Below are 25782 nucleotides of genomic sequence, written 5' to 3' on the forward strand. Positions count from 1 at the left end.
AAGAACTACTTTACAAGAACTTTATACTTTTGCATGTAAAATATATCAAATATATAGGACTACTTTCTATTCAGACCCAACATTATGGGGAATTTAATCCCACATTTGAATGGACCCAAAGGCCTCAATCCTTCAGGGGAAAAAAAGAAAAGTTTATGCTCCTGACCTAATCACATCCAAAACCTTAGCAGGAGCCTTTGAAATGATGGAGAAAGGATCACTGGGGACCCATTTTAATTCAGCCTATTAATTATGGTCCATAGACAGTAAGCAGGAGACACAGACATGTTAGGAAATTGTGCTGATTTCTTACAAATTTGGGATCAAAATGCCTCATTAACATATAGGAAAAAGTAGTTACTTCTAAATGAATTCCCTTAAAGACTGTCTTTTATTTAAAGGGAGAGCATTTTGGATACAGCATTTTCAATAAAATATACCCTCATGTAAAAGCAAATTAAGCTTTCTTGATATCACTAACCAGTTTTCTGCCCCCTAAGTGGATTCTTATCACTATAAAAAAATTACTGACTAGTTTTATAAAGTATCTTCTCATACTACTACCATCAGAAAAAAAACTCAGAAGTCATTTATTTGATACATTCAGCCAGGTAGCTTTTGCCAAAATGAAGTGCTACAGTGTACAGTCTAGGTTTAAAGCACATACCTGAAAAATGAATTCTGACAAGGCATGACCACCACCATGCCTTGTCAGTTTCCATAGAATGATATGTTCACAGAAGCATCCTGGCAGTCCAATTATAATGCGCATACATAGTTAAGGACAAACAAATACATGCTAATCCATGGGACTTGAATTTTGAGGATTTCCTTAAGGACCAAAATCTCATGCAAACAGAACCGACAGTGAGATAACTTTACCTTGGGCCAAAATATTCTTCCATAAAGGGTGGCCGGAATGGAAATTCCCAAGATGTTTTATCTGTTTTCATTGAATGAAAGGTATAAAACCTGAGATCCTGGATGACTAAGGACTTCCATGTGTTAACTAACTCCCAGACAATATTTCATGTAAAAGATTCAAAGTTTAGGATTAACTTTATAAAATGTTTCTACTATATTTGGTAAACGAGATACATACACTATGTATAAAAATATATAGTAGAAATGTTTAACTAAATGGCAAAAAGTAATTTATAGACTGAAATATAGAGGTAGTCAACCATATACATTTGCAGAAATTAGTGTTGGGATTGTTTATTTGGACATATTCCCAATGCCACATTATTTGGGGTGACCCAATTTTTTGTCAGTGGCTCCCTACCACTACAATAGATCTGCCTGGATTTCTTTCTGCTGATATTCCTCTTACTTTCATTATTCATCTGGTCTCTTATTCTGTGTTTGTCTTTGTCTGTTTCCTTCACAGCCCTGTTATTGAATGAGCTTGGTAAGCATTTCATTCTTGCATTCCCTTTCCATTTTTCTAGGTTAATTTCCATTTCTGTGAGGTGATAGAATAGCTTGCTGACTTTTATTTCTGTTGCTTTACTAGCAAGATTGTTGTTTGGGGACATTGGCCTCATTTTTGTTAAGGTCAGATAGGTTATACTCCAGTTTTAATTTAGTATAACCTTTTTAAAAATCAGTGATTTCAGAGGTATGCACAGAATTATATTTGTGCACTAACTTTCATAATCTTAAAAGAATGATTAGTGACTAAGTCGTGAACAGATGTTTTTATCTTTTTCTTAAGTGTAAATATAATTTGGCGAGTTTTTAATGCTTAGGTTGGGTTGTCGGGCAGTCAGATGTCACTGGTATTTATTTAAAATGTGAGTTAAATAAATTGTAACATTTATTTTTTTTTCTTTTTTAGGTGGCTTCACAATAACAGGTATGAATTTTTAAAGTCTAATGACATAAAATTGTATTGTTTGTTGTCTGTTCTCAAGACATATTGTATACATTTTTTTAAAAATTATTTCTCATTTTTACTTGCTTTTAATGAAGGAAAATGCTTGTATGGTAAGACAATTGTTTTTAATGTTCCTCATTTTTTTTCAAATACCCTTAAAAACCAAACCAAAACCACATCTTATGTAACTTGTATTAACATTTGGCTGTGGCACATGGTGTGTTCTTGCTGTTTTTACACACTTAACGTCTTACACATTAACAATGTGAGAGTGTTGTGTTCATTTACACACACATTGACCTGGAGAACCCGTAATTGTTCACATTTTGACAAACTGGTCAATTTACAAATGTCACATAGCCCTGCTCATGTGCAATGTACCCTGCTAGATGTTTCCAGAAGTACCAGAGTAAATTAGAGAAATGCTGGTCTCAAAGAAACATAGGACTTGACATGCAGGACTTCTCTTAGCCCGAGTTCAGGATATTGGTAGTAACTAAAACCCTGTTGGCAGAAGACGGAGAATTCCCTTCCCAGTATCCTACTACACCAGTGTGAACAAACCCCTCTCCCAACTTAACACATAAATTCATGAGAAATATTTTTACCATTTGAACTACACTGCAGAATGCTCTATAAAAACTCAAAATACCAGTCAAAAACTTTGAAACCCTTAAATTCAGAATGCTACCCAGCCTGCATTGATTACATGGTGTAGCTCAACTCTAAAGCTGTTAACTTGTGTACAGTAAGAAGATATTTCCTTACAGCATCTTCTCTTTTGACCTTTAATATTTTCTCACCTTTTCCAAATTGCCTTTGCAGATTAAGAGAGGGAGATAAATATCAAATGTCTAATATACTGTGCAGCTATCAGTATTCTAATTCTTTTTTTCCTTAAAATTAGAGGACTGAACAAAAAATAAAATTTAAAAATGAAGTATTTCTAAATATTTTAATTTTGAAAATGCTGGGTTAGGAGTTTGGGTTAACTTAACGACTATTAGTGTAGATTCATAATCAAGTAGGTCCAACCTCATTCTATCCAGAGTGGAGCTTTCAGAATACGAGCAATTGCTCTTACCCTCCACTGTCTTGCTCCAGACAAAACATTTAACGACAAAGTGACTCATAGGCTTTCAGAGACATTGAAAAGAATAAAAGTGTTAAACAGGACATGTCCTGGGAGAGGAGTTCTTATATCTGATTCCCCTAAAACTTTTCCAGGTCTAGCCTCCCCAGTTCTGGGGAAAGTTCTGAAACTTATGCAATGCCATACATGCTTAAAAAAAATACAAATGCAGAAATTTCCACTTATTAAAAATAATTTTATCTTTTTTTTTTTAATCCATCATTTTAACCCATTGACGTCTTCCTGGAACTATTCTGATTCTGTCACTCAGTAAGTTAGTTGTCGTGAGATTTGAGGAATGTAGAGTTTTGTCAAGTTAAGCTTCATGGCTTCCTTGAAGTCATTTGTTTTTCAATCAACCATTATAGAAATAATATAGTCTCTACCAGCACCTTCAGCCCTATGCAGCCTGGTCATGAGACCTTAATGAAAAAATCTCTGGCTGTAGATGCCTTGTTAAAGTGCATTGAGGTGTTTGGATAGCTTCCTATTATTTTTATCATTGAATATGTCAGGATTTTACTTTTAGGGCCTTCCTTCCATGTCCCTTGAACCATCTTCTCTTTTAGTATCCAGGTAATTAGATTCCAGTTTTCTTTTCTCAGAAATTGTTCTTATAAAGTTCTAAAAGATTTGCCCAGCATCAGCTGCCTTGGATACATCTTGCATCCTAGAAGACAGAATCCCTTCGGAAGGTTCCTCTCATTTCCCATACTTCCTCAAGCTCTTTCTTACAGCTGAAGTGGCAGTTTTCCTGTTGACGTCACCTCTTTCAAAGACTTGAAGTTGATGTTGTTAGGACAGGAGACAGTTCCAGAACTTTCTGGGAAGCTCGACGTTGGCTTCTCATATTACATGACCCCTCTTCTCCTGAAAGAGGACAGAATGCCTAGGATTCGCTCTCTGTAGTTGCTCCTGGGGAAAGTTCTGAAACTTAGGTCTACACAGTGAAAAGCGGCTTTAAGTCCCAATGAGAGTATCTTTAAAGTCAGTCTGAGGCTTTGAAGTCCGGGCTTTGAGATGGAGGGGAAGTAGAGAGGAAGTAATCTAGCCTTTGGGTTGTGTCTGCAGCGTTAGTGTGGTCTTGTGCAACTGAGCGTGAAGGTCTAAATTGGAAGCAGGATATGTGGAAATTGAAAAGTTGTTCAGGCCACAGCCCAGTACCTACTGTCCACGATCTCATTGGTTGTGGCCATTAAGTTCTGGAGGTACTTTTAGAATTTGTAAATGTTTACCTGTTGGTCCCCGAGCTTGCCTCATTGAAAGGCTCTTGTGTGGACCTATGCGATCATCCCTCCTTGACCCTCCAGACATCTAATATGATGACCCCTATCAGTTGTAGCTCATTAGTGTTTGTAAAGCATTTCTTATTTATTATATCATTTAATCCTCAACCTAATGGAATCAGATATTATTGTTCTCACTTATAGGAGAGAAAATGAGGGTACAAAAAGAATGCTCAATCTACACTGAATCACTCATTTGGGACTCAGAACCTGGCCCTCTGACTTGAAGGTCAAGGCTATGTGATGACTGTTCTAATCCCAGCACTTTTACTTCCTTCCTTCCATCCACTTCATTTCTTCCTGCAACGCTGCTACTTTTCAATTCAGAGCCCAGCTGTCGCATAAATGCCATCCATATGAATGCCAGTCATATGAAAAACCAGGGGACCCCAAAAGGAGGAAACTATAGCACATTAATTTGGATTTTTTTAATACAATTCAGTATTCTGGTTCAGTGGAAAGGAGAGGGGCATGCTTGATTCCCCAAACAGGCAGCTGTAGAGTTCCCTAATTAAGTATATAACTGTCAGTATGCCTCCTTTAAAAGTTATTCTTCCAGTCACATTATGCTCATCGTGTAATAGACTAAATAAGGCACATGGAAGGAAGTTAAAAACACTTCGATCACCCCAGTACTTAAGTTAGAGGAACAAATCGCCTTCAAGTTCAGTTTTATTTTACAATTGAGAAAACTGAGTCTCAGAGAAGTGCCTTGCTCATTTAGACAGCAAGTGTTATGACAGAGCTGGCACCAAGTCCCCGCTCTCCTGATTCCCAGGTCAGGTCTGGGCAGCTCTTGGTAGAAGCCAATGGCAGGTGGATCTGGCAGTCATTTGAAGTAGGAGTTTGATGAAAACCCTACTCCTGGTTAATTTAAATAGTTGCCCTGACTCTAGTGTACTCTTGCAAAGCTTGCCAGTGAATACAACATTCTTCCACTCAGGATGCCCAATAAATATATAAGCGTGTTCCCAGACCTTATGTTACTTGGCCCTCAAACAGACCTGTGATGTGGATATAGCAGGCACTATTGTCCCCATTTCACATGTGAAAACACTGAGAAAATGGCCGCTCTTGGCTATGTTATTGGCACCAGTAGGGAACCCAGGCTACTTTTCATCACACCAAGTGCTTTCCATTATTTTATGATGCCACTGGAAGCAGTAACTTCAAAGATATGAATACTCCATGTCAGAAACCTGAAGGAATCTGGCTGCACCCCTACTGTGGCATGTGTGGTTCATTCATATAATCTGGTTTGGCTTAGAGAACACCTGCCCCATTCAGCTCTCACTTCTGTAACCTATATCCGAGTGATCTATGTGCACTCAGTCCTCTAACATTGCTTGTGATGTGTGCATCTCAATGTTATGTTTAGCTTACTAATTCCACAAAGCTCTGCCAGCAAACCAATGTGATCCATCCTGCTGATTTTCTGCCTGTCCTTTTGCTAGGCCAGCCTGTCTTCAGGAAAGTTCATGCTAGAGAACATCCGATCCCCTCCACTGTAATCACCTTTGCAGGTACTCATTTCATCATGGTCCTGGAAAACCAGTTTAATTGATTTGAAGTTAACAGTCTTGAAGTGTTCTTTAGGCAATTAGACATTCAAGTGACACAGTTTATAGCCCTTGTTCTTCTAAAACATTGCTAAATAATGTGATGGCTTCTCTGTGCTTAGGGTTATGATAGATCAGCAACAACACACAACCTCACCAGTGCCAGATAGGAGGCATGCATGGTAGAGGGAGCAGCATGGACCATCAGAGAAGATTGATGCCAATGGCCTCTCCCTCTCAAGTTTTAATAATATTCCATATTTCTTGCAAATCTTGCTTCTTCAGCATGGGTCTTTCATTCCAACTATAATTAAGTTTCTTCCCAGAGCCTGTCTTCCTGCCTTCAGCCAACATGGTATTGGCCATATGGACACAGATGACAGTACGTCTGTGGGGTTTCTCTAATGGGGAACATTGACAGGGGGATTAGAGGGCCCCACAACTATCCCAGATCTCCTGAGGCTCAGAGCCCAGGAACTACATCTCTGCATGAGAACATGGATATTTACTCCTTCCTATCACCATGAGCCCCTCACTGGCTAGGGCAGTAGAATGACTTTTATCTGCCCCCTGTAGCACTTTGCCCAACCCCACCTTCCACACTCCCATTCTATAATCATGAGACCCAGCCCTAACTGCAGAATTGTTCCAGAATATTCCTCATGGAAACAAAAGTACCAGTCTCCATATATTCTTACCAGAGAGGCCAGCCAGGTGTTGAAAACTGTCAAGAAATCTCCACTCTCAGACTTTCAGCATACGTCTGAGTTAGGGATTAAAATCACCCGGAGCAAATTGTCGCACCGCTGGCTTTGTTCCCCTTTCCAAATTCAACATCGTTTGTTAAGATTAAAAATTGCCAATACATTAAAAACTATGAGCAGTAGTTCATCAGGCACAGATCTCTTGTGGGTTGTATTGTTTTCTAATAGGGATCACTCTCAACCCATTGCTGCTCATAGTAACTATGCTTCAAAATGCAGCCCTAGTCAGGAAGCACACACAGCAACATTTGCATAATTCTGCTTTGTCCAGATCCCAGCAACCTACTAGCTTTTGTTATTTATCATTTGCAAAGTCAATTACCCAGGAGAAGGGAGGTTTCCCTATTTTATCACAGGATTGTTTTGTGTCCTATCAATGCTGATTTTAACTGTGGCTATTGATTATGCATTTGATCTTTAATTTGCGTTGGTTGGTTAAGACTATGATATTATATAATTTATTATCAACTTGTTAATGAAATATGGTGAGTTTGAAAAGTATACTTGGATATGTATGTATATGTATATATAGAAAGAGATAGAGAGAGAAGGGGAATTAGTTTTCTCATTCTGCATAAATAAGAAAATGATACTGACTTGACCAGAATACAATGAGTTGCATTTAATCCAACACTCAAAGTAAAAAAGAAACAAATAGATGAACTAAAAATGTTGTTAAACTATTTCTCTTTGCAATAAAAAGTATCTAACACAGGATACTTTTTAGAAAATAAGACCAACTCTCTTCTTTGCCAGTGTCAGTAATCTGCACCATAAATTCTAGTTTATCAGTATCATTATAGAGCAGTAATAGCATTTATCCAGCTGCCTTTTCTCAGTTGCATATAAGTATAATGATTTCTTAAATGTTCATGACATTTATTGAGTAAAATTAGCCCTGACCCTTCCATGACACTATGGCTTTGTGCTTTGACATTTCTCTGCCGGAATGATCCCCCTTACCTTACCACTTCCTAGCCATCATTACCAGCAACTTCACCTGGCAAGCTTCTATACATGCTTCAGGGCCAATTTTAAATACCTCCCGGCCTGACCTGTAATAATGGCACAGTGGATAAAGCATAAACCTGAGGTTGCCAGTTCGAAGCCCTAGGCTTGCCTGGTCAAGGCACATTTCTGCTCCTCTCTCACTGCCTTTCTCTCTCTCCTCTCTCCAAAATCAGTGAATAAAATCTTTACAAATAAATAAATAAATGTCTCCTCTTTCCTAAAGCCTTCCTCAGTCTGTCAGGTAGAGTGAGCTGCCCCTTTACCCTGGTCCCTCAGCCCTCTTTGCTGTACTAGAAGTTGTCTCACCTATGCGCCTCACTTCCCATTAGACCACGAGGTCCTGAAATGTGATGACATATTGCAGGAGCGCAACAACACGTGTTAAATGAACAGATCCTCTTTACACACAAAGCACATATAAGAGGCTTTTCTAACAATGAGTCGGAGAGTGGCCCAACAAATAGTTATTGAGCATCTACTACATTTTATACATTGTTATAGGCTCTGGGGATTGTGAGGACAGTTTCAACAGCAATGAGACATACTGTTTTAGCTCGGTAAATTTACATGCTGGACATTTGCATATAAAGATAACTAATTTTTTAAACGTATATAAGCAGGGTTATTGTTTAATACACACAATAAATATTAAGAAACTAATATAAAGTTAGAGTGATCATTTCTAAATAGATCAATTGTGATATTTAATGTAAGAAAAGTGGGGTTTTGAAAGGTAAGTCAGATTGAGCTGGATGGAAATAGGGAAGCTTTTCCAGATGGGTAGACAAGAGGATAAAAGTGTGGCATTAAATTTAAATCACGTTTGGAGCAAGAGTAGCAAGTAATAGAAACAAGGTGCCTTGCTTTCCTTTAAGTTAGTCTGAAATCTGTTAGGAGAGTATTTCCTAAATCATGGTCATTCTCATGGCTCCTTTATAATATTTGCTTTTGCTGCATACCAACTCTACTGTTATTTACTTAATGCAATTTTTTGAACTTGCCTCATGTTTGTACTTCACTAGACTTGTTTGTAAAAGAAAATTTTGTCACCAACACAAATGAAAAGCTGGTATCATTTATCATTAGTAGAAAGTAAGGTTAAAAAAGTTTATAACGGAAAAATGTTATTAAATTTTAACTAGATATGGTCAAATGCTTTATGCTTGAGAACTGTTTTCTCTTTCTTAAATAGTAGGAACCCAAATATCAGGAACAACTTATAGCATAACAGCACCAAACTAAGCATTTCTTCTTGATCAGAAGGACTGAAGGATGATTAAAAAGGGATATAACCTTTTCACTCACTGTGTGATTTGATTCCATTTGCTACCATGTCCATCTATTTAAACCATGGTTTAAATCATTTCATTTTGTGAAATGCTGCATCAAACAATGCCCCCACATAACCTTTCTTTTGTAATTGTCCTATTTTATCTATGTAAATTACCTTGAATCCAATTAAAGGCATCTTACCATTTATAAGTAAACTACAGAAAAGAGGGGCATAAAAATAATCTTCCCCAATACCTTTGCAGTTCAAATAAAAGTTCAGGTTATAGTTGTTCTTCTTATGAAAAATAATTCTAGCTTGATGGAAGTCTTTAAGGATTCCACGTTCAGCCATGGAATGCCTTTCCCTACCCTGCACAAAGACATTAATATAACCTGCTGTTATAAAAACTACCACCAACGTTTGTCCTGGATTCAAGGATCAGACGGCAATAGAATTGAAATGTGATTGCTTTGTGCACTGGGTAAATTCGACGTCACATATTTCAGCTCATCCACTGGACTACACACACATAATTCCAAGACCAAAATGCCAATTGGAACCCTTTTATTTCCCTCGGGTCATAGCTTCCCAAGCCTACTTTAAAAGAGATAACCACTTTTACAGTTAAAATTAATCCTCCAGCACCTCTCCTTTGCATCTGCTAACATCCAGCAGTTTCTGGCCAGTCCAAAAGCACTTCCTTTTAGTCTTCATTGCATTTCTTTGGGGCCCTGTGATCACTGATGGATAGGCAAGCAGATTCTGAAACACCCTTGTAGGAAGACACTATTGAATGCATCAATATGGAAAGACTCCATCGATATGTTACATTCTGCTTTGGACCGTTTGGTTTTGACACATGGTGTCTATGTAATGCTAGCAGTGCCTCTGTCCCATCTTCTCCGTGCCCTAGCAGCAAACAACTGGCCTAGGAACCAGCTGTGGCAACATTTGCTAGAGCATCGAATGGAACCACCACAGCAGGGTCCCTCAGCAGCAAGAAACCATGTGTCTTTGGAGGGAGTGGGAGGTGTGGACTCCTGCAGAAGCTGATGCCTAAATACAAAAGGCAAGGAGCCTGGGCTAGAAGTCCCTCCCTGCCTTTCTTCTGTCTCCTCAGTCAACAGACCCCGACTGCAAGCAGTCTGCCTGGATAGATCTAAAAGTGAGGACATTGGGACTGAGGTCTTTCTATTATACCGGTACTAATCCCTTGGGGATGAGTTTATTCAACTTGACTCTGAGGGGAAGTGGCCCGTCTTGCTCTAGCATCCTGGCCCTGAAGGCTAAAGGGGCTGAGTGATTACAGGAATAGTGTTTGTCCTTCACATGTGTGTGGCCTTTGCAGTCTGGGATTTATCCTAATGACCTTCACGCAGGAGGAGCCAACTGTGAGCTTCCCCTCATTAATGGACTCTGAAGTCCATTAACATTTTCTCAGCTCCCCCTAGCCTCTCCTGGAGTGTAATCTATGTGGTGGTTCTGGAAATAATCATGTTTACATGGTGAATAGTACTAACTCCCCGAAGGCCTCTCACCCTTCCTGTTTACTTTAAGATTTTCATGGTCAAGGTCTTCCTAGCACATTTCAGCTTTGCACCAGAGGGAGGAAGCACTGAAGCAGGCATCTTACTGAAAAATAGATGTTTTGCTTCTTAACTTACAAAAGAGACTTTTGGCAAGAGAGAGGCTAAGGTCAGAATTTCCCTTCCATCATCTCTTTGGCCCTGGGGCATTTTCTGTTGCCTCTAGAAAGTGAAGAGACAGAGGCCAAATTCCTTTGTCCCTTGAGTCACTCTCCCTCTTTTAATTGTTTCCTTTTGGTCACGTGCTAAAGGAATGTGTACAAACAGCCAGACGAGCCAGCGTCACAGGGGACAGCTTGGTGATTCCCACAACAGACATGCAGGCAGTCAGTCTTTCTCGGTTATATGCCCCCTGGTCTGCTTTCACAAATGCTTAGTTGTGGAACATTATAATCACTTGCTGTCATAATGATGTGCCGCCTGACATACCAAGCATCTATCCAATAGCACCCTCCAGCTTTACGATCTCACCAAGGGACTTGTAGTAGGTCATTAGTGCTTCCTTCCTCCTCAGTTTCCTGATCCATGGATTTCCAAATAAAACTGAGCACACGGCTCACTCCCTTGCCCTTCCCTTTCACAGAGGAATGTGACGACAAGCAGCCGCTGACCAGCAAGGAGGAGGAAGAGAGGCGCATTGCAGAAATGGGGCGCCCCATTCTGGGAGAGCACACCAAGCTGGAAGTGATCATTGAAGAATCCTATGAATTCAAGGTATGTTCACCCACACTGCCCACTCGGGAGGCCAGGGCCATCCTGGGATCAGAACTGTTCACCATGTCAGATCCATCTGGAAAGAGGCGGATGTAATTTCAGAAACTTGCTCATTAACTGAGAGGCCTTTAGAGTCGAGTTGGAATCAGGAGTTTCCAGAAACCAAACAGCATCAAAACCAGAGCTCGGTGGGTGGCATGTGTCAAAGTGTCAGAAGCAGCCCTTTGTCTGAGAAGGTGGATTCCAAAAGTGTTATGTGTAGAAGAAAACAAGCTCTATTTGCCAAAGCTAAGAAATCTATTAGAAGCAAAGTGATTGCACTGGAATTTAGGTGGCATTTGTTAGGAACTGAAATTAGGGGGCTTCTGTTTTGGAGGAGAGATAGTAAGCTCTCCCTATGGAACATCCCATTGACCAACTCCCATTTATATTTAGTCATCCTCTTAAGATCCCAGGACATGCGCACAATCACCATTCTGCAGGTATAGTGCCTGAGACGAGAAAACGTATAATTGTGCTGATAAAACTGGATTCCCAGTTGTCTAGATGATGACAGTTACTTGGCAGAAGTTAAACAAGTGGGCCTTAGGGTGAGCTTAGGGCTTTGAGGTGCAATTTCCTGTCCATTCTTAGCTTCCCCCTCTGCCCCTTGCTCACCTGCCATCCCGTCTCACCCACAGAGCCCTAACATCTGAGAACACCCCAGCAGAGCCACACCTTAGTTCTGGGGTGGGACATGAAGAGGAGCATCCTTTCCCTGCCTTTCCAGAACTACAAATCCAGAGCATGGAAGTTTTTTCTCCATTGGGTGTTCTAAACAGACTCTCCTGATTGGAAACCAGAAGGAGGAGTCCAAAAGAGAAAAACAGGCCACCAACTTAGAAGCCTCAGTATTTTATCTGGATTTTCCATCATTGTGGCCTCTTTTCCTTTAGCTGGGACCATTAATTATTATTATTATTATTATTATTATTTTAATTTAGTTCACAAATTGAAGTGGCTGATAGAACACAAGTAAAAAGAAAAAAATGCCTCTGCAATTAAAGTGGAAATTTTAAAAGATAGAAATGCAATTAAACTTTCCCCTTCAGACAACTGAAAATCTACCTGTTACCCACTCGTTCCCCTAGAGAAAGCAAGCAGGGGTGGATACCAGGATCAGTGCTTTCTAGGCAGACCCTGACTATCATAGCTCACCTGTAGTTCTATCTGAACCCTGACTCTCTGCCCATACAGAACTGGCACAGACACAAGCTCCCTGTAATTCCAGGGAACAAATATCTGAGACCTGTCTCTATGATCCAGTCTGTCTGGATGTGTCCAACCTCACTCTTCCTCAGGCACCTTCTTTTCATCTGGAATCAGAGGGCCTGGTGCCATTTGCTGCAGCCAAGATTCTATGACTTGGCATTCCTGTATAAACTTGTCTCCCACCTCTCCTGGGTCCCTGATGGGGACCTGTATGTTCTCTCCTTTATAGGACAGCCCTCAACCTTCCCCTTCCATGTACCATGACTAGGAAGACTAGGAAGAGCAATCACAGGACCTTCCTGTAGGAGGCATTGGTTTGGATATGTTAGTGCAGTCTTGCAAACAGCAATACTTTCTTTCTTTCTTTCTTTCTTTTTTTCTTTTGTAGTTCTCTGAAGTGAGAGGCAGGGAGGTAGAGAGACAGACTCCTGCATGTGCCCGACTGGGATCCACCCTGGGAAGCACACTAGGGGGTGATAATCTGCCCATCTGGGGCATTGCTCCATGGCAACTGGAGCCATTTTTTAGTGCCTGAGGCAGAGGCCATGGAGCCCTCCTCAGTGCCTGAGCCAACCTTGCTCCAATGGAGCCTTGGCTGTGGGAGTGGAAGAGAGAGACTTAGAGAAAGGAGAAGGGTAGAGAAGAAGATGGGTGCCTCTCCTATGTGCCCTGACTGGGAATCGAACCCAGAACTTCTTCTACACATAGGCCGACGCTCTACTACTGAGCCAACCGGTCAGGGCCTGACAGCAATGCTTTCTTGAGTCCAAAGCTCTCTCTGATAACCACCCTAATGATCTGAGTATTTAAAGGTCCCCCAGGTCTCTTTATATGAGTCATTTGGGGTGCTTATCTTCCCAGAATAGCTTCCTAGACCAGGGGTCGGGAACCTTTTGGCTGAGAGAGCCATGAATGCCACATATTTTAAAATGTAATTCCGTGAGAGCCATACAATGACCTGTGTACATTATGCATTGTCCAATAAAAATTTGGTGTTGTCACGGAGGACAGCTGTGATTGGCTCCAGCCACCCGCAACCATGAACATGAATGGTAGGAAATTAATGGATTGTAATACATGAGAACGTTTTATATTTTCTAACATTATTATTTTTTTATTAATAATTTGTCTGTGAGCCAGATGCAGCCATCAAAAGAGCCACATCTGGCTTGCAAGCCATAGGTTCCGGACCCCTGTCCTAGACTGTCTCCTCCCATCTCCTCAAATTTCATCAGTATAGTCACTGTTATCAGTAAAGGGTGCCTTGGGGGTATTTTTCTGAAGTGCCCTGAAGGATTAATTTTGATATTATATTATTCCTTTCAGAAATTTATTTTTCTAGACCATGGCTATTTTAAAGAACTTGTTTTAAGTTCTCCGAACTGCATTTCAGTCCCAACTTCAGGTGACACTTTGCAGTGTTCCACTCGCCTTTACCTACTGGGCTCTTGTTTACTTGGAACTGAGGGCTGGCTTTCCTGAAACCATTGCTGAGGGTGAGATTGTAATAATCGCTCACAAGGAAAGGGTAGTGAAGAGTTGATCTCTGGCATATAGGAAATCTCCAGGTAAATATAGATGGAAATATCTAAGTTCAACTGTCTGAATTTCAGATTCAAGAAGATGCATATGCAAATTAAGTCCTAGGAAGAACCCAAGCTGTCCCACACTCCCCCAGGGTTAACGTGAACGAAAGTTTACAATCTACTCTATTACACATTTATAAATGTTACGTTTATTTTATCTTTTAAAAAAACTTTGTTCTTTAGAGAGATTTCTTGAGGCAAGTCTGTGTCCAACTGTTAGGCCAGTTTATCAGCTCAACCGTTTATCTCCAGGTGGTAAACATGGGATTCTCTGCCCAAGCTTCAGAACAAAGAGGGCTCCCTCGGAGAGAGACCTGCCTCAAGTTTCCATTACATTTAGGAAAAATCAAGGTCATTACTTGTTACGTTTCACACAGCACTCCGAGTTGACATCAGCCATGATACTCGGAGTCTTGATGAGATGGAGCTGAATGGAGAGAGAAAAGGCAGATGCTTGTCATGTGCTTCAAGTTATGGTGGTCAGGAGCAGCGACAGCTAGAGCTATTATCAGGAGCCCCAGCAGTTCTAGCCCAAGGTCACCACCTTAAGGACAAACAAGCTAGCAAAGAATGATGTTGAAAACGCAGAGTGGGCCAGTTGGAGATGGGCCCTCTCATGTTATCTCAGTATTTCAAGTCACTTCACATGACTCTTGAACTAGAACACTTGACATTCTGATTTAGCTTTGGCCTTCTGTACAGGCCCCTCAGATCACTTTTTTTTTTACTCCCAGTTAGCTGATAACTCTCTCTCTCTCTCTCTCTCTCTCTTTCTCTTTCTCTCTCTCTCTCAAACCATAGTCAATTCAGGTACACTGCATTAAACATGTACAGAGTTTGACGTAAGACAAATAATACGTGTTTTCTGCCTCTTTGCAATGAGTGGGAATACGAGGCTGCTCTGACAGTAAGTGTGGAAGTGTGGCAGCCTAGTCGGTGGGGTAGTTCCCTGGGAAGAGCAGCCCCATGTCCTGGACCCGGGCCTTCTCCTTGGAGTGGCTGTGACGTGTGGTAGTGCTTCGGGTGCATCTGCTTACTTAGTTTTGTTGCAAATGTTTGGCCGCTCCTGTTGTCACATTAAAGTGACAATTAGAAAACTGGAAAATGCTAATTGTAAAAACCAAGTGCTTAGAAAAGATCGAAGGAAAAAGAAAAGTAAGAGATTGAATGTTAATAATGCAGGGTTGGGTGGGGGTGATTCAGTGCAAGGTAAATTGCAATGTGCCCTAAACTCTACGAACTGCCCTTTTCCTGTCCGGTGTTGTCTTTTTTGCAAGGGGAGTAGGGTGAGAGTGAGATCTCCAACAGCCACCAGGCTGACAAAATCAGTAGCCAGAGAAAAATCCATTTGTGGATGATCATACAACAGCAGTTTTGAGGTTCTGCTGTCTGGCTGCAATTTATTGATAAACAAAAGTACAGTAACAGTTTTTAGTTTTATAATCTATCTACCACTTGTGGTTATTCCCAGATACGTAACTGCTGAGCTGGGCATATGCTATTCAGTTGCAGACAGCACACTCTGGATGAGCCCGTCGAGAAGCAAGTTCATAAAGCATTCAGGGGAAGGGATGGGCTTTCGCAACATCTGCTATTCTGAATACTGAGGCCATTCTTCATTGGCCATTAGGCAGTGAGGGAGGCTTGTATTTGCTATGAAGAAGTTTCCATTTCAGTCTGTTTCCAAGTGAGGACGATGCCTGTTTGCATAATCATAACAGTGTTTGATGTCAATACTGTTGTTCTGAGCCTAACATCTGCTACCCTTTATATAACTCTGGGGTTTCAAAATCAACAAGGTCTTAGATTTTCCAAGGCCTTACCTAACCCTGCAGTTATTATCTTATTCTTTTCAACCTTTCTAGAGTACCGTGGATAAACTTATTAAGAAGACAAACCTAGCCCTGGTGGTTGGGACAAACAGCTGGAGAGAGCAGTTTATTGAAGCCATCACCGTCAGTGCCGGTGAGTGTCCTTCTCTGCATGTTAACAAATTATGATGACCCGAGCTGAGCTTACTTCTCCTACTGTGACCACTTGGTCTATGTCAAAGCACCAAAGAACTTGCATGATAATATTGGAAAAGAAATAAATGTGTTTGTAACATACAGGCGCATTTTGGAGACCAATTTAGGCTTTCTAGATAAAGCAGCTGTCCTCAAATCTGACCATCTTCTTCATCTCCATTGATTCTTTCTCTCTAGACCTAGGCAAGATAAATGTAAAGCCTTTTGTGTCTCTCTCTAATGGTACCCGATCTCAAGGCTTGGTCTGGAAAATTCTGTGAAAGCAGAAGTGGCCTAAATGAAGGTCATAAAGGACACAACAAAATCCTAGATGGGTGACAGGCTGACATGAGGACACTTCAACAGCATCTGCGTCATTTTACACTCTCTTCAACAGCGTCTAACAAATTTGTGTCTGCACTGGCTCTAGAAGCGGAAAGAGAATCACATTCTGTTTCTTTCTGGACAAGCAAGTACAGAGTTTCATTTAGGAAAATCGTACAAAATGAAGTATTTTTCAAACTCAAGGAGCCAGAGACCTAAGGGAATTAAATATGGAAAGAAGTGTCCCTTCCCTGCATTGTCAAACCTTGTCCACTGTGTGGTTATATAAAGCTAGAGGGAAGTCCCCCTCACAGATCTGTGAAAGCAACAGTACAGTGACATTTTTTTTTTCAGTTCTGCTCCATCTCCACTGGGTTTTTCTCTTTATAGATCCCTGCAGGCTCATCCTCTGCTATTACAGCTAATGAACAAAGCTGAAGTTTTCTAAATAGTAATTCCCAACCTGTGAAATATGAAAACAGCATCCCTAGCAGTTGGGTTGTGACTTCTAACACAACCCCCTTTCCAATCTGCCATGGAACAATTTGACAGATCTCCCAAGTGCTGTGGGAACGGAGGGTGGTAAACATTTGTGTGCCTGTTTATTATTAGTGCTGTTTATAATCACACTTTGGTTTCTTGCAATTGAGTATACAATGGAAATTTATGACTATTAAGGCATGAGTAATTGCTTAGGAGACTAGATTTGGAATGCACATGTAAATTCTAATGGGTGAGGGGGACTCTGTCACTGGGGCGGCTGTAACAGAGTGCTGTAGACTGGGCGGTGTGTAAACAACAGAAATTTATTTCTAGAGGCTGGGAAACCCAAGACCAAGGCACTGACAGATTTGGTGTCTGGTAGAGCCCTCCTTCTGGCTCATAAACAGCTGCCTTCTCACACGGGGGAAGTGATGATGTGACGAAGTGCTGGAGTCTCTGTTTTGAGGGCATTGATCCCATTCATGAGGGCCTGGCCCTGGAGACATAACCGTTTCCAAAAGCCTTCACTACCAAGGATCATGATGTTGGGAATTAGGTGTCAGCATATGATTTAGGAGGGATACAAACATTGTATCCACAGCGCTCCCTCATTATGGCTTATGTTTTGTATAAATCTAAGATCAGTATCTGAGACATGAACAGAAAAACTAAAAGGACAAAGATAACTCTGATAAGACAAGGCCAATGGTAGAAAACATGAAAGATAACCAAATTATGTGGTTGTGAGCTTTGGTATATTAGAATTGAAATATTAAAAGCAACCTAAGGCTTCATGAGCCATTCTTAATAGTTTCCAGGTTTCCAGATATATTAGCATTTAGATACATCATGTGCTAGACATGATTCATTCATTTTTTTCTAGATGTCAGTTATTATTCTTTGTGCAAGGGATATGATAGTGAATAAAACAGACAGATACCCCTGCCCTAGTGAAGCTTACATTCTAATGGAGGATACAGCAAATAGGTAAAATAAAATATATGTATAATGGTGAGCTTCTCATGAGAACAACAAGCCAATGAAGAGAGACAGGAAGTATGTGTAGGGGCTACATTGGACAGGCGCCAGAAAGACACCATCAATAGGCACATCAAAGTCAAATTTGCTTTTCTAGCAGTGGAATGGTTTTGTGTTAGTTTGTTCATGCAGTTTTGTAACTCTCAGGGATCAGGGTAACCATTTTATGACCAGTCTATGGAAATTGAAAAGTTTTGTTTTAAACAATGAGAGAGATTGTGCCACAAACATGGCCCAAGTTGTGTCTTTGATTCTGATCAGAGTAGGTATACAGAGAAAAGATAGTGAAGATGCTAAAGTTCCTTACTTTAAAAGGGAAAGATCTTGGATTGTAACCATTTTTAGATAGTTGGTTGAATTAAGTCCTCTCAACATCCCATGAGATGGGCTTTAAGATTATTCTTACCATCTAGAACAGTGGTAGTCAACCTGGTCATTACCACCCACTAGTAGGCATTCCAGCTTTCATGGTGGGCGGTAGTGGAGCAACCAAAGTATAAATAAAAAGATAGATTTAACTATAGTAAGTTGTTTTATAAAGATTTATTCTGCCAAACTTAGTGAAAATCTGACATAAAGTACTGGTAAGTAATTATTATTATATGCTTTAACTTGCTGTAACTCTGCTTTATAAATTTTATAAAGTAAAGTTACTTCCCTACTTTATAAATCACCATTACTGTGGAACCGGTGGGCAGTTAGAAAACTTTCCTACTAACAGAGATACAAAAGTGGGCGGTAGGTATAAAAAGGTTGACTACCCCTGATCTAGAGGAAGAATTGAGCTTTAGCCAGACAACACTACTTTGCAGTGTAACTCCACTAGATATTAGTCCAATGTGCTGTCCACTGCCCTTAAGAAAGAGAACTTTCAAAGTGAGAAAATTGTTCTCCACCTCTGTCTCATTAAATAACTGTAGTCTTGTTACCTCTCCTGTTGCCATGGTTTTAGAAGCTTAGCACTCTTATCATGGGACTAACTCCTGCCCAGATCTTTTGAAGAACCGTTAATGAAGGAAATGCATAACCTTTCAAATGTTCTTACTATGTTTGTCATGCAACGTATGGCATTTTTATGTTTCTAAACAACTGTTGGGGAGTAAGATAAAATTGCTTAGAAATTTGACCACTGCTGAGTAAATTGACCTTATTTACAATTTTGAGACCAAATACCAGAAAAGCAAACTCATATTATACAGGCATTAAATTACCTGAAGGGCAGTTAGAAAGCTCAATGTTTATCATTAGGAGTAAATTTAAGCGCCTAAAGAATGTTAATTTTCTTAGGTTGTTAAATGGACAATAAAATTGGTAAAGCGGCATTTATTAAAAACAGAGTTTGATTGGATTTTAAGATTTCATGGCTAAATAGTTGCAAATCAGAAAGATTTGCCTTATTAAAAATATTAAATTGCTTTTCAATGACTCTACTGAGAGGTTTTTTCCTAAGCAATTTTCTGTGCAAAATTAAGTCTATATATCTTGCTAAACAAAAATAATAATTTTGAAAGTGGGGTTTTGCTTCTGTTTCTCTCTGATTATATTTAGATGAGTTTCAAGGTAACCCCCTGGCAGTCTTTTTGTTCCTCTGGTTTCCCCCAAACTTCTTATCTTGGCAGGTGGGCCGCCTATGACTATAATGTGTCGAAGAACCAAGTTCTTATTCAGGATTTGAAGAGTTAAAGGATTTATGAGACTCCAGAGCTTAGGGCGAGATTAAGCCGTCTGTCCCAGCAGTTCTGTTATTTCCTGGGCAGAATAACAGGAGCAATGTCCTTTAGTAAGTGGCTGTCAGAAACTTACAAGGCCAGTCCAGCACCCACCATCAGGTGCTGTGAAGATAGGTCAACAGGTGTGCATCTAAGGACAACTACCATGCACTGTATGTCGTTTGCATTTCCCCCAGTGCCACCTTCTTTCCAGTGTCTCTGCAGGGCAGCATGGAGAGTTAGCTTTAAGAAATTGTGTGCCAGCTGGGATCCAAGGGAGAACAGATGTGTCCAGGAAAAGGGCAAACATCAACTGGGTAAAGAGAACCAGATGCCAATGCCAATTCCACAGCTACTGCATTGCTGTTCTTAACCATAGCCTTCGGCCACGGTGAGGTGTCCAAGAGAGTGATTTGCAAGCCTGGCTCTGGAGGCAGATGTGGGTTTGTGTCCCAGACCTCCAGAAATTTCCTGGGTGACTCTGGGCAGATTACTTCACCTCTAAATCTCAGTTCCCTTGTGTGTAAAGTGAAGACCACTGTTCCTCACTCACAGAGTTGCTATAAGGACTAATCAAGGCAATCCATGTTTTCACAAGAGCTGTGTATACTTTTGATACCACATTTGGTTGTTTGGGAGACAAATCATTTTGAAGATCTTACAATAAAATATAACCATATTTTGTGTAAAGGAAGTCAAGTCAGTTTAATTACTAAAATGTTTAAGTGACTAAAAATATTGCTTATCTGTTTTGGTTTCTAATATTACAGATACCATTGTGTATAAGAAAATGGAGATTCAGAAAAACAATCTAACTTGCTCAAAAAGTAAAGCTAGCAACTGGCTGTGCAGGGGTACAATCAGCCCAGGATTCACGCCAGTGTGAAGAGTGCACTCACTTGCTGTGCCTGGGGCCCTCGTACAAGCACCCCCCCACACACACACACACACATTTACAAGAACATGGTTGCAGACAGTAACACACTCAAAAATACTGCCAACCCAAAGACTGAACCAGTTCATAAGTCTTAAATAATATATGATAAAACTAGCACCTCAGATGAGTTTCAACGGATTCCATGCCATCTGGCCTAAACAGGTCTCTCCCTAGCATCTCTTCTGTTACTGATTGTCATTACTGAGGGGACATTTTCATTACTAAATATGTTAAACCTGGGTTATGTGAAAGTCCCATTTAAGCTATTAAAATTATAATCCTGCTGGGTCAGGTTTGACAGAGCCTCGGTGTGAATAAAACAATCGAAGGTTTAGAGATTAGGAGTCTTCCTTTTGCTCTGTTGCCTGTATGACTATAAAGATTCTTATACACACATGACATGCATGTTTGTGTGCAAACACACTTGAACACACATATACAAACACACATGTGCACAGACACACTAAACACATGCACACAGATGTGTACACGCACCTGATATTGCATGTGTCTTTATTCATTTGGATAACTGAGCTGCAGCTTGACATATGAAGGTTTTTCCTCAATGTTTGTTAAGTCTGAAGCCTAGTTCAGAGTCTTTAGGGAGAATGCCCGTCTATTCCGTAAATAACAAGGGAATATTTGTTTGCCTTGGCATGTCCGGAGGCTGCTGCCACCTAGTCGTTTGTGACATTCTTTCAGAAAGTCTACACACTGCCCTCTCTCTTACCTGACCATTTTAAATATATAGCACTAAGGATTTTCCTGAAAGTCTTTTACTTTTGACAAAGATTTTGCATATCTGATACAGTGTTTACTGGCGTTATCATAATGAAGGAACACTCAAAAATGGTGCAAAAAAATAGCAGCCTTTTTGCAGTCTTGGCTCTGTCTCTTACCAACAGTATACACTTGATGAGGTATTTAAGCTTTCTGAATTTTAGTTTGTTCATCAGCAGAATGAGATGGTTACTAAGCGAGTTCTAAGATATTATCCAACATTAAGACACAAGTGTCTGTCAACGGCCATTATAGTTCTGCAGTGTCCCCAGAAGCATTGAGCTTCATGGGCCACATAATTTTGGCAATGAAAAAGTATTTAATTTAAGCAAGCCAGGTAGGTGGCTTGCTTAAATTAAATATTCAGCACAATAACAGCATATAGCCCACTCTGTTCTCCTAGAAGGAAAGGGATGGAAGGATCGTCTTCAAAGTGTAGCGTCAAAGTACAGCATAGGGAATATAGTCAATAATAGTGTAATAACTATGGATGGTGCCGATGGGTACTAGAAATACCAGGGAGAACACTTTGTAAAGTAGATGATTGTCTAACCACTACACTGTACACCTGGACCTAATAATATTAAATGCAAACTGCAAATGAAAAAAACTTTTTACTTTTTTAAAAAAAGTATAGCCTCAAAGACAAAGTGAGATGATGACTGAAAGTACCTGTTTTCTTCCTGCTCTGTGACTGGAGCTCAGAAATGCCTGTGGAATCCTCTACTGTGGAAGGGCAGACAGTCACCATGAGGCCGAGCAGGTGAACGTGGCTGGCCCATCCACACTCACTGAGCTTCACAGCAGGTTATGGTCCGAGACCTGGCTCCTAAATAAGACTGGAAAACATGGTCTCCCAAGCCTGGCAAACAAATATGGAGACTAGCTCCATTTGGGGGTCGCTTCTGTCACCAGTCTTTCACCCTTGCATGCTATGTCGAATAAGTGCTCTCAATTAAACTGAGTTATTTCATAGCAAAAGCTGTCAATTCAGGGGTGTCCCCATATAATAATTCACTTGAAAATAACATCAACCCAAAGACTTATCCACTCCATAATTTCTAAATAATAATAGTAAAAGTAGCACCTTAGATGAGTTTTAAGGGATGCCATGCAATCTGGCCTAAGCAGGTCTCTCCCTAGCATCTCTTCTGTTATGGACCATCATTACTGAGGGGACACTCTCATTACTTAATGTGTTAACTCTGGGTCTTGTGAAAATCCCATTTGAGTAGTTAAAAAAAAAATCTTGCTAGGTCAGGTTTTACAGATCCTCAGTAACTATAAGACAATCAAAATTAAAGGTAGGGAGAGAGGATGTTAAAGATTAAGAGATTTTATTTTGCCACTTCCTCTATGACTATAATGATTATTAATTATCCTCCATCTAAAAATCATAAACTGACTGAGGTTTGTAAAAAATGATGTGGTTTCATAAAAAATAGTAGTTACAACTGCCTTAAAGAAAGTCTATCGATCGGGAGTACACTTGTAACTATGTAAACACAACAAATTAAAATCAATAAAAAAATAAAAAAGTCTATCAAAAGCCTGTATATGAAGTTGTGGCTCATTTTATGCTTAAATAATGTTACCGTTTATTGACTATCTACTACATGGCCACAGCTTTATATATATTATTTCTATTCTGCACAGCTATGCTATGAGGTATTTTTTTGTCCTGAGTTTACAATTGAGAATCCTGAAGCCCAATGTGGTTCATTAGTGTCACACAACCGGCAAGTGGCCAGCTGAATATAAAAACCCACTGAAGTCCAAAAGCAAGGAAGCTTTTAGCACAAACCAAGTGTCTCTTCTACAACTTTAATTCAGATCTTAAGTAGCCAGGTTTCAAGTGCTTTAATGCAAGACAAAATGGACAAAGTTGATGAGTCTTGACTCAGTTACACATGGTGAAGTTAAGGGTTTGGGAGTGTGCAAGCACTGGAAAGAGATACAGAAGGAATAGGAAGTATACCAATGGTGGAAAGCAGACAGAATCGGCCACCACATTTCCAAAAAGTCCAAGCTTAATCCCACCATGAGGAACCCAGAGGAACTTCCGAATTCTTTTTGTGATCTTGGAATTGTGTTTAATCTGCTGCTAGAAAACATTTCAGGTCTACTGAAGCAAAGCAGAATCAATGCCCATTCTTTTCTCTGAGCTCCTGCTATTTTCTTTTGGTATGATTTGTTATTCAGATAGGTTTGCATGCTTAGAGTCACTCACATGCTTGAACTAATACAAATAACGATTATTTAAAACTCTAAACAGGAGATGTGAAGAACATTGCTGTCATCCAACTCAGCCTTCATTCTTTTGTTTCAATAGAGAGCTAAAGTATTCACATTTTTTTGTGGTAGAGTGCTTTAATGTGGATGACACAGAAAGCATTTAATGTAAAACATTATATGTTGAGATCTTTGGTTTCTCTGGAGATTTTAGTTCAAATAGTTAAAAAGCCACCAACTAGTTGTATAGCTCTAGACAAGTCCTCTAACCTCACCTATGAAATTAGGGATAGGCAATAGATGACCTCTGTCTTTGGACCATGGAAATCCTAAAGGGTCCTCTAGGACCCTTTGTTTTCAGCAGTGAAGGTCAACTTGCTGTCCATGGTACTGCTATTTGAAATGTAGGGCCCTGACTTGAATCGAAAGGAATATTCACCTTAGAGAACATGTGAGATAAATTGGGTAATTTGGCCAAAGCTCATTTAGGACACTCTGTCTCATGGTCCCATTAACGAAATACAGTAACTGCTCCTCCTCACTTTGCACTAGATATCAGAAAGCAAAGCTTTTATAACTTCTATCAGTTTTAACTTCAAAACTGCCCTCACTGGATTACAATTTAGTTGCAATTTTAATTTTTACCTTTAAAGTATAACATTTGAAAATTATTATTTTCTATTTCTTTAGTGTTAATTAGTCATGATATTACTATATTTCAAAGAAACATGGTAAATTCCCACTTTAAAGTTTTATTTTCTCAGAAAATTAACTTTTATCATCTCTGCAATTAGAAAAGTATAACTGTATAATTTAATGTTTTCTTATTTGTTTGGCCATCAGGAAGTTAGTAAAAAAAAATTTTTTTTGGCCAAGTGTTCAAAATTTACTCAGCATAAGTGTCTGAAAGCATTCTTTATTTCTGCTTAGACATTTTTTGTTCTATTTTATCTTAAAGTATCTTATGTGCTATTTTAATAAGTATAGATCTACTCACATCCTCTTAGAAGTAGAATCTAAATTAAAACCCTTTTTTTTAAATAACAGCAAATCTTTCTTGTTTGCCACTATTTCTCTTTTTTTTTTTTTTTTTTTTTTTGTATTTTTCCGAAGCTGGAAACGGGGAGAGAAAGTCAGACAGACTCCCGCATGCGCCCGACCGGGATCCACCCGGCACGCCCACTAGGGGGCGACGCTCTGCCCACCAGGGGGCGATGCTCTGCCCCTCCCGGGGGTCGCTCTGTTGCGACCAGAGCCACTCTAGTGCCTGGGGCAGAGGCCAAGGAGCCATCCCCAGCGCCCGGGCCATCTTTGCTCCAATGGAGCCTCAGCTGCGGGAGGGGAAGAGAGAGACAGAGAGGAAGGAGAGGGGGAGGGGTGGAGAAGCAGATGGGCACCTCTCCTGTGTGCCCTGGCCGGGAATCGAACCCGGGACTTCTGCACGCCAGGCCGATGCTCTACCACTGAGCCAACCGGCCAGGGCGCCACTATTTCTCTAGCAGCTAAGATAGCGTTTGGAAATGATAAGTGTTTGTTGAATTATGAATGAATAAATTTATGTGTGAATCAATGTTTTTCAATCTATATGTAATGGATTAAAAAGCCTATTGTCACTACATCAGACTGCCATATCTTAAATAGAAAAAAATCTAGGGCAATTCATACATACTCTCATACACACATATGCTGTGTTTCAGAAAGTTTCAGACATACGTAATTTGTGTATAATAAATACATATATACACAGGACATGGAGCGAACATATGCATGGATTTGTACACATAAAATATATTTATTTTTGTTTGTACAAATTGCGTATGTACATCTATATTTGAAATGTCATTTTTTGTCCATTTTTCTAGTGGAAGGTTACTGTTATTCAGCTAATAATCATGACTCTAACTGGGGAGGAGTAGTCAAAGGCATGAATATGAAAGATGATGACACTAAGCTTTGGAGATAGAACCATTTGTGGGAAATATGCTAGGAACCTATTGGTAGGGAGGCAAAGCAAATCTAGGATGTCTAGCAACTTAAAAATGTCAGTGATGGCAGAATGCAGTGTTGACTCAGGTAACTTCACCTCCCAGTTTTAGAATGAGGCAGGCCAGCAGCACAGGGTCAGGAGGACAGAGGATAGGAGAAAGGAGCAATTATTATCTGGCCTCTGGATGTGCTTTAACTGGTATTTCTGAAAAGAATGTTGGCTTGTGGGGCTGTTTTTCTCGTAAT

General features: G+C 40.1%; 1 protein-coding gene across 13 annotated transcripts in view; it reads left to right on the forward strand.

Moving 5' to 3' along the window:
• SLC8A1 (solute carrier family 8 member A1) overlaps positions 1 to 25782 on the forward strand; it is a 372676-nt gene that overhangs the window by 299690 nt on the left and 47204 nt on the right. For 8 of the 13 annotated variants that reach the window (XM_066378417.1, XM_066378420.1, XM_066378416.1 and 5 more), the window contains 6 exons: positions 1391 to 1411; positions 1841 to 1858; positions 1975 to 1989; positions 5752 to 5820; positions 11074 to 11204; positions 15907 to 16006. In XM_066378417.1, the coding sequence (XP_066234514.1) occupies positions 1391 to 1411; positions 1841 to 1858; positions 1975 to 1989; positions 5752 to 5820; positions 11074 to 11204; positions 15907 to 16006 (354 nt within the window). The remainder of the gene's footprint in view (positions 1 to 1390; positions 1412 to 1840; positions 1859 to 1974; positions 1990 to 5751; positions 5821 to 11073; positions 11205 to 15906; positions 16007 to 25782) is intronic. The other 5 variants (XM_066378423.1, XM_066378426.1, XM_066378425.1 and 2 more) reach the window with 3 other exon arrangements.

Source organism: Saccopteryx leptura, chromosome 3 (assembly GCF_036850995.1).
Source record: "Saccopteryx leptura isolate mSacLep1 chromosome 3, mSacLep1_pri_phased_curated, whole genome shotgun sequence".
NCBI classification, from domain to species: domain Eukaryota; kingdom Metazoa; phylum Chordata; class Mammalia; order Chiroptera; family Emballonuridae; genus Saccopteryx; species Saccopteryx leptura.